At 51.5% G+C, this 12,444-nt stretch overlaps 1 protein-coding gene across 1 annotated transcript in view; it reads left to right on the forward strand.

Annotated features, from left to right (window-relative positions):
* The first annotated feature begins 359 nt into the window (after positions 1-359).
* Positions 360-12,444, forward strand: part of LOC149750758 (uncharacterized) — a 60,624-nt gene continuing 48,539 nt past the window's right edge. The window contains exon 1 of the mRNA XM_089912247.1: positions 360-492. Within this exon, the coding sequence (XP_089768373.1) occupies positions 360-492 (133 nt within the window). The remainder of the gene's footprint in view (positions 493-12,444) is intronic.

The raw sequence follows: 12,444 nt of genomic DNA on the forward strand, positions 1-12,444 counted from the left end.
TAATCCTCCCGAGAGCCCTGAAGGCAGGCTCTGCTACCCCAGTTTACAAATGAGAAGGCTAAGCTGCCAGTAGATGAAGTAACTTTGCCAGGGCCTCAAAGCTACTAAAATGTGACTACTTTAAGTTTGAACCCAGGTCTGTCCTATACTCCTTACTCTACTCCGTGTTGCTCGGTGAGAGAAGTTAAGTCCAAGTCATTTGCAGGGCTGGCAGCAGGGGATCCGGGCCCCAGGGCAGAGGGGTCGGGGCAGGCAAGCTCTGAGGGCAGCAGGTTCACACGCTGGGGACCGTGCTGTGCATCTCCAGGGAAGCCCATTCGCTTTGCCTTCGCTGTGAAGTGTGCCCCCGATGTTGTGCGATGCAGCAGCAGCCCGGCCCTCACCTGCACTGGCGACTGTCAGCCAGGTGTGGGCCTCCGCAGTTCAGCCAGCGCTGCTGTTCTCAGGGTAAGGACTCCTGGGCCCAGGATGGAGGCCTTGCCAGCCCCAGAGGTAATGTGTGCCAGCTGCCACCGCAGCCCCCGCCAGTTCTGCGAGATCACGGTGGGGGCAGCCTCAGGGTCATATGTCTAGACAGTCAGACTGAGAATGGGGCTCGGCATCTTGGAAGAAGTTTCCTGAATTCCTTCCACCTTCGGGAATGGAAACTGAGCTAACAGGGAATTTGTTCTAATTACAGGGAAATAAGGAGAATTGAACAAGGTTCAAGGTTGAACTCTTCTGTCGGGTTTCTCCAGCACTCCCCTCTTGCTCTTCTCTCCAGTGAGAAACCCCAGATCACCGGCTCCAGGCCAGCTCCTGGCCGGACACCGGGCACAGACAGGGTTAGATGGGGCCCCGCCCACCGGGAGAGCCCATCTGGTCCAGCAGTAAACAGTGGACTATCACAGGAAGCTCGAGGGTGGGGGGGTGGAGGAGGGCAGGGGAGCACAGGCTCCCAGAAGCCCAGCCCCGAGGTCAGCGGAGGCTCCCGGACAAAGTGGACGCTGAGGTCCTCCTCCCTCCCTTCTGCCCACACGGCAGGGCCCAGTTGAGATGCCACCTCCTTGAGGATTTTCTCAGGACACACTGATGGGCACTCATTCAACAGATGCTGATTGAGGGTAGAAGGGTGAGACCAGCTGCCACTCATGGAGTTTAAGGCTGCTCCCTTCCCAGAGGGGTCTTTGCACACCTTTCACCCAGCAGACCATCTCAGAGGGTGTGTGTGTGTGTGTGTGTGTGTGTGTGTGTGTGTATCTTCTCCCTCTTAAGCATTTCCCAAGTCTCTTTCAAGAAGTAGCATGACTAAGAACGTAGCCTCTGGAGTCAGACATTCGCATTGGAGTCCGTCCCCGTGTAACCCTGAGCAAACTACTCAGCCTCTTTGAGTCTCAGTTCTATTTGTCAAATTTGTACAATAGTTACCTGAGAAGGCGATGTGTATTAAATAAAGTAATTCACGGTACCTGCTTAAGCTAGCGCTTGGCTGTTAGTGTCGTCATGAACAAGGATGGTCTCTACTGCCGATGGCCCACAGCGTGTCAGAGAGTCCCTGCACTTAGTAGGTACTTTGCAAATGCCTGGTGCTTGACTGCTCTTTGGCAGAGAATGGAGGGTAGATATATGTGGCCTTTTAAAATGTGGTAAAGTATACATAACATTAAATTTGCCGTATTAACTATTTTTAAGCGTACAATTCAATGGCATTAGGCGCCTTCACAATGTCGTGCAACCATCACAAATATCCATCTTTAGAACTTTCTCATCATCCCAAACAGAAATTCTGTAACCATTGTAAGTCTGTACCCATGACTCTCCCTTTCTTCCCTCCCCACAGCTCCTGGTAGACTCTCTTCTACTTTCTGTCTCTATGAATTTGCCTAGTCTAGGTACCTCATATAAGGGGAATCACACGGTATTTGTCTTTTTGCATCTGACTTACTTCACTTAGCATTCTGTTTTCAAGGTTCGTTATGTTGTAGCATGTGTCAGAATCTTGTTCCTTTCTAAGGCTGAATAATATGTACGGATGTATCCCATTTTGTTTATCCATTCATCTGCTGATGGACATTTGGGTCGCGTCTACCTTTTGGCTATTGTGAAGAGTGCTGCAATGAGCATTGGTATACAAGTGTTCAAGTCCCTGCTTTCAATTCTTTGGGTCTATTCTGACAAGTGGAATTGCTGGATCATACAGTTAATTGTACATTTAATTTTTTTAGGAATCACCATACTGTTTTCCATAGCAGCTGCACCATTTTACATTCCCACCAGCAATGCCATATGGTCTTGAAGGAGGAGTTAAAAGGGTGTGAGATGGACACCCAGGGCACCCTCCTGTGGAGACTTTCCTCAAAGCATTGGAAGCAGAGTGGTGACAAACCGGGGCAAGGCCAGAGGAGGTGCTTCAAGTGCTTTGGGAGCTGGAACTACACGGAGAAGGGGTAGAAGGGCCCAGAGTGTGAGGTCTGGTGAGAAGGCCCTGGAGGTGTGACGGCTGCCGTTGTGTGTCCACTGTACCATCCGGGGGGCAGACTGAAGTCCAGTCAAGGTGTTCCAGGGAGACTAGAGCCACCTCAATATGAGGAAAGCTTTCCGAGAGTCAGAGCCTTCCAGCATGTGAGTGGGGAGCTCCCCATCCCTGGAGGCATTCAAGGAGTCACTGAGGTCCTTTTGAACGGGAGGCTGAAGGACGTTGGAGGTGAGTCTGAGAGCCTCTGTGAGCCTATAGGGCAGTGTGTTCTGAACATCTGTGGTTTTAAAACTCTGTGTCTGGATCCCATTTGAGCCCATTTGCCGGCAAAGTCTCTATAGTTTGCTATTCCCGCCCATCCAGATAGTTCTGCCCCAGCCTCTCCGAGGCCCCGTATTGGCACAGACATTGCTCAGTCCCAGCAAGGGTGAGTTTCATTTCCATTCACTGATGAGGACATTATGTGACGCCCTAAAAGTTCCTGTGGCTCCTGTCTACCTTTTCAATTACAAATAATACCGTGTGCGTGCAAAGCAAGGCTGCAGGGAAACAGTGCAAAGGTGAGCAAGGGAAAAGGGCTCTCCTGTCTGGCCTTCAAGAGCTCCAGAGTCTGCCCCACTCCGCCGCCCCAAGCCTGGGCACAGAGCTGATCTTACCTCCTCTGCTCAGCACTCAGCCTCCCTGCCCCAGCCATGCTCTCCCCTGCCCTCTTCTCTCCTTCCGACCGTTCAGCTTATGCTCCTGGCGGGACCCACTTCCTGGGACACCATCTGCCTACATAAATCCTGCCGTCTTTTTATGGCTCATCCAGGTTTCCCTTCCTATAGAAAGCCCACAAAGATCTCCTTCTTCCGTAAGGCTCTGTCTGCCAGGGCTCTGCTTAAGGCAGTCCTTCACAGATGTTTATTATTAATCACCCACTCAGCACCTGGACTGTTTTATATGCTGGGGATACATCACTAAAGACAAGAACAGCTCTGGTATCATTGAGCCTCTACTGCAGCAGGAGACACAGAAAACAAACACAGAAACACATAAAGTCACTTAATATAGGAATGATTGCTGCAAAGACAATAAACGGGAGACATAAGGGAGGCTACTTTGGATAGAATGGTCAGGGAAGACCCCTCTCAGAAGTGATATTTGAGCTAAGACCCAAATTATGAAAAGAGCTCACCGTGAGAGAGGAGCTGGGGTGGGGGAGCCTTCCAGGGACATAGGAAGGCAAAGGTTCCTGAATAACCTTGGTTGTTCAAGGAACAAGAAGGTGGTCACTGTGGCTGGAACACGTGGCTGGAACACTGTGGCTGGGAAAGGTGGAGAATGGATGACATGGCAGTGGAGAGACAGGCAGGGGAAATGATGTCAACCACGGTACGGATTGCAACGGGCAGCCATTGAGGGTCTTAAGCACAGAAGTGATTTGATCTGATTTATGATGTATGAAAGATCACCCTGGATGCTGCAGAGAGAAGAGCCTGTGGTGGGAAAAGATTGGAAGCAGGGAGACCAGTTAGGAGCCTACCGGAGTGGACCAGGCCAAGGGCTGCTGGCAGCTTGGAGCTGGGAGTTGGCAGCGCAGACAGTGAAAAGAGTCAGGTTTGAGATATATTTTGAAGGTACAACTGCCTGGGGATTGGGAAAGGGAAGGCCTGATGGAGAAGTGTCACTTTCTTTGTCGGGTTGTTGGGTTAGAGAGAAGGATAAGGAGTCCTCCAGATAAAGAAAGAAAAAAGAGCACCCCAGGCAGTATTTTAAAAAGATTCAGAGGCAAAAAAGGGGATGGTGCTTTCCGAATGATGGCTGTGAATGGTATGTACTGAATTTTCAAAGATGACACGTGACGAAAAGGACAGATAAGTCCAGAAGGGTCTTGAGCATTGTGGGAAGGGATTAGGCTCCACTTCTTGTAGGCAATAGGGAGCTATTGAAGGTGCTAGCACATAAGAGTTGCTCACTATATGTTTACATAAGGACCACCCGTAGGCGCTCCTGTACTGATGTGTGGAAGTTGCTTTCACAGGTATTTCTTGGGACCCTGTAGAAACAGTGTGGTGTTTGGCAACTTTAGACTCTTGTCTCCCCATGCCAAAGGCAACTTGTGCCCAAGTTGAGCTCTGTTGCAGGATGTAGTCTGCCTGTGAGTTCTACGGGCATCCAGATTCCTGGAGGACAGAACCAGGTGGCCAGAGGCTGGAAGACAAGCGTCTGGCTATACATCCCGACCAGCCTTCACTGTCCTTATACACCTCAGCAGCCCGTGCCCAGCATTATTCACAGATGGGACAAGCACAACCCATGTGCCTGTGACATTTATACCAGCCAGTACAGAGAGAAGATTCTGGACACAATTCCTCCCAGACGTTCATTTATCACTCTAGCTTTCCCAAGATTTTAGAGAGACACCGATGTGTTCCCTGCAGCCACGGCTCAGTCTCCAAGAAGCTGCTGGACACTAGGCCAACGCCTTGCTCTGGGTCTCAGTTTCCCTGTCCTGAAAGTGAAAAGGTTGCACTTAGTGACCCAAGGTGTTCTCCAGCTCTGGCACCCTCTGTTTACTTTGTTCCCTTCCTCCTCACAACCCATTTGCATGTCTGCTCTTCATGCAGGGGAACAAAGCCACAGTGTTTGGATGGAGTCTGGTTCATGGTCGATCTCAGTCCCAGAGGCCGAGAGGCCCAGTTGGATTCCACTGAAGGGAAAGCAGAATCCTGTAAGGTTTGCCTTGCCCAAGCCTTCTGGAAAGCGCTTGCAAAGCCTGAGTTCCCAGCCCACGTGCTGGAGCAAACCATCCTCCCTTTGAAACCTAAGAAAGTTGCAGGAACAGCCATTTACCTGTCACATGGTTTTTGTAATTTCCCTGGCACCTTCACTAATCACTGAAGCGGGTGTTGGCGGGTGGAGGGTGAGCTCCGGGTCAGACGCAGACGTGCCGGACCACGGCTGGTTTGGAGGAAGAGAACTGGAGCCGAGATCTTACAGAGCCCTCCTGAGGGTGTCCAGCCACAGGAGTCTGCTCATGAATACCTGGGGGTCCTGCTGAAGTCCAGGAAGCAAGCTGAGTCACAGGAGGTGAAGCAGACGATGCCTTGGAAAGCCGAGTCAGGGAGTATCTGTGAGGCCAGCCCGTCGGGTGTAAGGAAGGGTGGAGGATTGTGGCGGGGTTCAAAGATTCTGAGCACCTCAGAACTGGACGGGGATGCAAAGCACCTGGTAGGTCTGCATACTCTTGAAAATGATACTTCTTCACCCCTTCTCTCAGCAGAGATTATGATGTGGGCCGTGCCAGGCTCTAGGGGTACAGTATAGGACACCCACCCCGTCCTTCCCTGCCCGGACTGACAGGAGATGTGCCTTGTGGTTCCAACTGTAGACACTCAGAAGGGGACATAAGCATGGCCTCGGGTGACGACCAAGAAGGCTTTCTGGAGGTGGTGACATGCCAGACAAACTAGGAAGGCACAAAGGGAAATAATGGCTCCATAGGACTAGTAGAAAAAGCTTGGACTTTGAACCAAATGGACCTAGTTTCAAGCTGACTCTGCGTCTTTGTTTTCTCATCAGTAAAATGGAAACTGTAATGATACTTTAGGAGGATTAAATGACTTCAGGAGGAAATATGCCTGGTTCAAAGTGGCGTCTCCTGAAATGGTTGGTTGGTGGAGGTCAGGGCTCAGGGGGCGATACAGAGCCTGGGGGAGAAAATCTCCAGTACTGCTTCCTCCTCAGCTTTGAGTGAACTCCTCCCACCCACCCCTGTGGCCAAGGTCAGCATAGGTAGGCTCCGGGCCAGCACCCTGGGTCCTGGTGGCCTGCTTGCCCTGAGCTTCCTGACGGCATCAGTATAACAGGCTTCAGTGGGCCCAGTGAATTTCCACAAGCCAGGAGGGCCCCACTCCGAGGCTCACACCTCTGGAACTTGAGATGCCGGCCAAGTTCAGGCTGTGGGAGGAGAAGGCAAGTGCTGTGTCGGCTGGATTTGGTGGGGAAATGGGCCTCCAGGGTGGAAAAGAAAAATAAAGAAAAGGATTCCCGCTGGAGCTTGCTTGCAGAGAGATGCAGTTCTAAAGGTTCCCCCTCCTGCCTCCCCTGCCCCAGGCCTTTGCTGGAGAACTAGCTTAAGAGTCTGGCCCAGCAAAGACAGCTTCCTCCAGGAAGCTTGCTTGGATGGCCCGGTCCCTTCTGAGCTCTCACTCCTCCGACCCTGTGAATTCGAGTGCGGTTTCACCCTCACAGGCCGAGTACTTAGCCACACAACCTATTTGGTACAGCTCATATTTGACTCAAATGGTAAGTTTCTGCCAGAAAAGCAAAAAGGAGAGGAGAAAATTCACATTTATTGAGCCCCTACTGTATACCTCACCCTGGGCTGTGCATCTTTCATATGTCACCTCACTTAAACATTCCAACAGCCCTCCAAGCTAAGGACCACTCTCCATTTTACAGATAAAGAGGTGTGAGTCCCAGGATGGGGAAACCAAGTCCACTGGACTCTGAAGCCCAGTTAACTCTTCTGTGGGAAAAGTATACACTATGTGGTGAAAGGAGTTTGGAAATGTTGCTTGTTAAGCATCCCTCTTGAGCCTTCCAACCCACCTCCACTAGTATAGTCAAGGCTCTGAGAGGTCCTACAGAGAAGATACCTGACTTACTTCACCTGGTCCAGCACTCCCCAAGGGACACCTCAGTCACATTATAGCTGCTAACATCCCCTGAGGCCCGTGGGCACACACTTTGGGACGTGCTGTCTACAAAGCAAATACCGCCAAAGCAGGCGTGCTCAGGGGCGAGCTCTCCGAAGAACTCAAGGTGGGCGGCGAAGGCTGAATTAGACCTGGGGGTGGGGTGGGGGATGAAGAACGGCATAGCTGGTGGGAGTGAGCACCACGAGGGTCTGGACACGGAGGCCACAGCCCCGGCTGAAACCCAGCATCCTAAGTACCTGAACTGGTAACATCTTTGACAACGAAAGTTTGTCTTTAAAGCCGGAAGCACAGGGGACACTAACCACACTCTCGGCCACTGCAAGCAGAAGGCAGCAGTTGAAATGAGTACGAGGCTGTCTCTGTTGCCTAAGGAAACAGGCAAAATGCAGCCCGAGGGACTTCAGTTAGACTTCAGTCAGGCCATCAGTAGATCTAACTAGTCCCCTAAAATCACATGCATGATCCTGCCACACCACTTTGCTTGTGTTTCCCATGCTGAGCTGCCCTCCTTCCTGTTCATTTCCACCTTGCCGGTGTCCACCAGGCAGTGCATCTGTCAAGAAGACTTTGAAGACTCCATGCTCTCTGCCTTCTCTGGAATCAGGAAGTCCCGAAGCATTTCCCCTCCCGAAGGAGATGCTGGAGACTTCAGTGGCTTCTGATCAACATCGGGACCTGGAATCTTAGTGCCGAGATTAGGCAAAGAAGTGGTCCTGCCAAATTCTGCCCAGGACTGATAGCACCTGGAGTACTCTCTGGCTGGCCACCTCACCGCCGTAAACACTGGCGTGTTCAAGTGTTGATAGCCAAGTGGGAGGCCCCTGGAAACTGTCAGGTGAGGCACAGGTGAAGGAAAGAGGTTGGGGGACATTTATAGATGGGAGTGCAATCAAAATCTTCACGTAATACCTCACACTTGTCTAGAGCAGCACTTCTCCAAATGTGTCCCTGAACCAGCAGTATCAGTATCACTTGGGAATAAGTCAGAAATGCAAATTCTTGCATGCCACCCCTTCCAGACCAGCTGAGTCAGGAGCTCAGAATGGAGCCCAGTCAAGAGTTTTAATAAGGCCTCCTGGTGATGCTGAAGCATGCTAAAATTTGAGAATCACTGACCTGTACTTATGCCTGTTATAAGAATTGCTCCTTGGAAGAAACAGTGTTATTCTCCCCTGTTGTGGAAAGTGACTCATAGAGGACATTTGTTCCATCTGAGGACCCACAGCGGATACGCTACAGAGCCAGAGCTCCCAGTCCCAGGCATTTTCAAGCTTCCTGGCAGCAGGGAAGAGCTGTGTGCCCAAGGTACTAAGCGAGCTGCTTGCCTTGGCCCCAGAGAAAGCCTTAATTGGCTCATTAATAGCTGTGATTAGAGAGAATGGAGAAGCCTTTATCTCTGAAGTCCTGGGGCTGTGATAGAAGCTCATGCAGGGAGCTTGCTGTGGCTAATTAAAGCTGAGCTGTGTTTCCTGTCAAGAGCCCAGAGTGTTAATGGCTTCAAGAGAGAAAAATTAAGCTTCCATTTCCATTCAGGGGTAATGGATAGAACCAGCAGAATGCAGAGGAGAATAAAGGGCCTCGTAAAGGCACAGAGCCCCTGGGCTCTTCTGAGAGAAACTGCTGGCTTTGGGGGCCTGGGGGGTCCCCGATTCCCACAGCGACAGCCTTAGGTCTGTCATCATCTTCATCCTTTTGCTTTATGATTTTTGAGCATTTCCACCTCTGGCCTCTGGTGGGACCTGCTCAGGTGTGTGTGAATTAGAAGTGGTGAGGGAGGGCTGGGTAACCGTCCTGGTGGTAACAGGATCTCAAGGACTGTGAAGGTTCTGGTCCCAAAAGTCATATCCATTGCAGACTCCCAGTGCTATCGCTATGACCGCTAAATCCGCCACCTTACTAAGCGCCAGATACAAGTTGAGAGCGCTTTACATGATCTCATACGACGCCCTCAGTAAGCCCGCGGAAGACACACCAGGCACAGGTACATTAGGTAATTGACTAGCCCAAAGACAGAGCTGATTCAAAATCCCTTGTGCTTAACCAGGAAGATAACCACACCTTCTCTATCCTTGAACTTCCTTTCTTGGGGCTCAGGGTCATTTCAAGCTGGGAATGCTAATGCTCCCCCACCTTGCACCTGATGAGAGGACCTGGGAGCCCTCATCCCTTCATCTCCTTCTCCCCACTACCCCTTCCACTTCAGGGGAGCTGACTGAGGGCAGAACCTTTCCTGAGGACACCTTGTGGTTGGGTTAAGAGGTCAAACTAGACCCCAGCTGGTGGATATAAGCACAGAGCTGATATTTCTGGACCAGAAATCAAGACACGTGATATAGGGAATGGCCTATTCTTATTTGATTAATTTATTCCTCTGAAAAGTTTGATCAAAGCAATTACATCATAAAAGGTCTGTGAGCACATATAGCCTTTAATGAAACTACTACTACATAAATATGTGTATAAAAACCAGCCCCAGGCTTCCCTGGTGGCGCAGTGGTTGAGAGTCCACCTGTCCATGCAGGGGACACGGGTTCGTGCCCCGGTCCGGGAAGATCCCACATGCCGCGGAGCGGCTGGGCCCATGAGCCATGGCCGCTGAGCCTGCGCGTCCGGAGCCTGTGCTCCGCAAAGGGAAAGGCGACAACAGTGAGAGGCCCGCGTACTGCAAAAAAAAAAAAAAAAAAAGTCCCAAATTGATATTTCAAATAGGACCCAGGTAGTTTAAATAAGAACTATCCCAGGACACCCAGCAGGTGGTAAATGTGGGTCTCCAGGAGCCCATCTTTGTATCTCCAAGAAGCCAAAGGCTTTCTCTTCTTCAAAGCCGAAGTCAATTCCCCCTCATCTGGGGAGCTGCCCCCTGCCCCCCACTCTAACCCTCCTCTCCTGAAGAGGTTGCTCCCACCCCCCTCACTTCCCTGACACTGTCTCTTTAATGGCCTGTTTCAAAGTTAAATTTGGGCCTGCCCATCCCCAGCCCCACACCAGTTCTGAGGACCCCACCAGGACCCAGGCTCAGTGAATGAATGAATGACCATCGGACGGAGACGGGCTAGAATCAATCTCTTGCTCCCTGTATCCCCCAAGTATCTTTCTCACGTCCTTCAGCGTACCCAGTGATTACAGGTCTCCCTTTCTGCCTCCCAAGAAGTGGTAAGCATATCCAGGGCAGGGACTCGGTCTGCCTTGCCTCTTTATCCTCAGTGCTGAGGATACAGCATCGGGAACGGTGCCTGAGAGACGCTTATTGAAAGAATGAATAATCAAGAGAACAAAGAACTTGCATCTAAACAAATTGCCTCAGAAATGTTCCTTTCTTGGCAGAGAGAGGGTTAACCTGTAGGTGTGAGCCTACCCCTCCCTAGTCCAGCCCCTCTCCCCAGAAACCTAAATCAAATTAGAAGGGGGCCTAGGCCAGAGGGTAGAGCTGAGGCAGGGCCAAGCTGGGAGTCCTGGCAGGGCAGCAGGGACAGGACCAAATGACCAATGTGACTTAGGATGGATGCTGTGGGGGGGGGGGTCCCCAGCTCCGCCACCTGCTCCACAGCTCACAGCTCACCTTGGTGTGCTAGGTTCCTCCGAGGTCCGTATGGCCTGGCTGTGAAGGTCAGTATGGTATGGAGGAAAACACACACAGAGAAGCCCTGGTTCCTTCCCTGATGTTACTGTCCCCTCCCCATGCCCCCACCCCACGAAATAAGGCAATAATAATAAGGATGGCAGCTCTGGGGTGGTTGACATATGGAGCACAATGGTCAATGGGATGGGCAATGCGAATCGCCATGGGTACTGCCGGGTGGCGCCTTGCCCATAATGGCTTCCATAAAGCCAGAAAGAGGTGTTGGATGTGGAGAGGAAAACAACCAAACTGTGTTCTCCTGCCCTCGCCACCTGGTTTTCTTCAGCCCCCTGCAGTTGATGGAAGCAGCCCAGTGCAGCCAAAGAGAAGAGGCTCTCACCATTAACAGGGACCACGTGATACTTCCCGAGACTCGCTCCCCACCAGGCCCTGAGCTGGTAGTGACGTGCACACGCATTACTTCACCAATTTTCACAGCCAGTCTTCAGAGACGGGATTAACTCCATGGAAAAGATGGGAAAATTGAGACCAGGGAGACACACAGACGTAAAGCCATGTGCAACCAGTTGGTCTCAAATTTCAAGGCTGAGCAGACTTGAAACCTGGGACTTACTGACTCCACGCTCTCAAGCTGCCTCCCCCAAAGCACGGACATCCATTCCAGCTCCATCTCGGCCATGCACTTGTCCTGTTTCGTCGGGCAAGGGCTTCCTGCTGTGCCTGCTGCAGCACTACCCACCCTTCACGTGCCCCCTCTCTCTAAGACCACCTTGAACTGTGACGATATTTCTGCTACAGTTGAAATCAGGATAGCAGCATGGATTGAAATCTGCCTTCTGCTGGAAAGGGTTGCATGGGCCTGGGCCTCTCCTCCCGGACTGGGATCTTTGGGGAAATAGAGCCTGTATTCTACTGAGCAATATGCTCCTCTACACCACCCAGACACACAGCCTAGTTCAGAGTCTTGTGTGAAAGAGGGATGCAGAAAAGACGTATCTAGTAAAGTGTCACTTCTCCACACCAGTTTCCTCACCAGATGATGGATGAGATGGACTAAATCAATAGTTCAAAAAGGCCAGGGGGGCTTCCCTGGTGGCGCAGTGGTTGAGAGTCCGCCTGCCGATGCAGGGGACACGGGTTCGTGCCCCGGTCCGGGAAGATCCCATATGCCACGGAGTGGCTGGGCCCGTGGGCCATGGCCGCTGAGCCTGCGCGTCCGGAGCCTGTGCTCCGCAACGGGAGAGGCCACAGCAGTGAGAGGCCCGCGTATCGGAAAAAAAAAAAAAAAAAAAAAAAAAGGCCAGGGTATACGCCCTACACAACCCACCTGCCCCCATTATCTCTCTGACCTCATCTACATTCCAGCAACACTGACTTCGTTGTTCTTCCTTTAAGACAAGTCAGCCCTGCCTCGTGGCCTTTGCACCTGCTGTTTGCTCCACCTGGAGGGGTCTTTCTCCAGATTTTCCCACGGCTTCCTCCTTCAGGCCTTCTCTTTAAAACACTATTTAAGGTTGTGCCACCTTCCTCCCTCAGCATTCTCTGACCCCCTTTTCTGCTTTCTTTTCCTCCATTGCGCTTATCAGCGTCTTACACTTTTAAGAAATGCTAGGCTGCTCCGCTAGCTACCTTAGAGTCAGCAGGCCAGCTAAGTCTGGACCTCAAGGGCGTGGACCGTTTGTACTGTATAAAATCTCTCCAGG

The sequence above is a fragment of the Delphinapterus leucas genome, chromosome 1 (assembly GCF_059928025.1).
Source record: "Delphinapterus leucas isolate spDelLeu-1000000601 "Yukka" chromosome 1, BTC_Dleu_Yukka2, whole genome shotgun sequence".
NCBI lineage: Eukaryota > Metazoa > Chordata > Mammalia > Artiodactyla > Monodontidae > Delphinapterus > Delphinapterus leucas.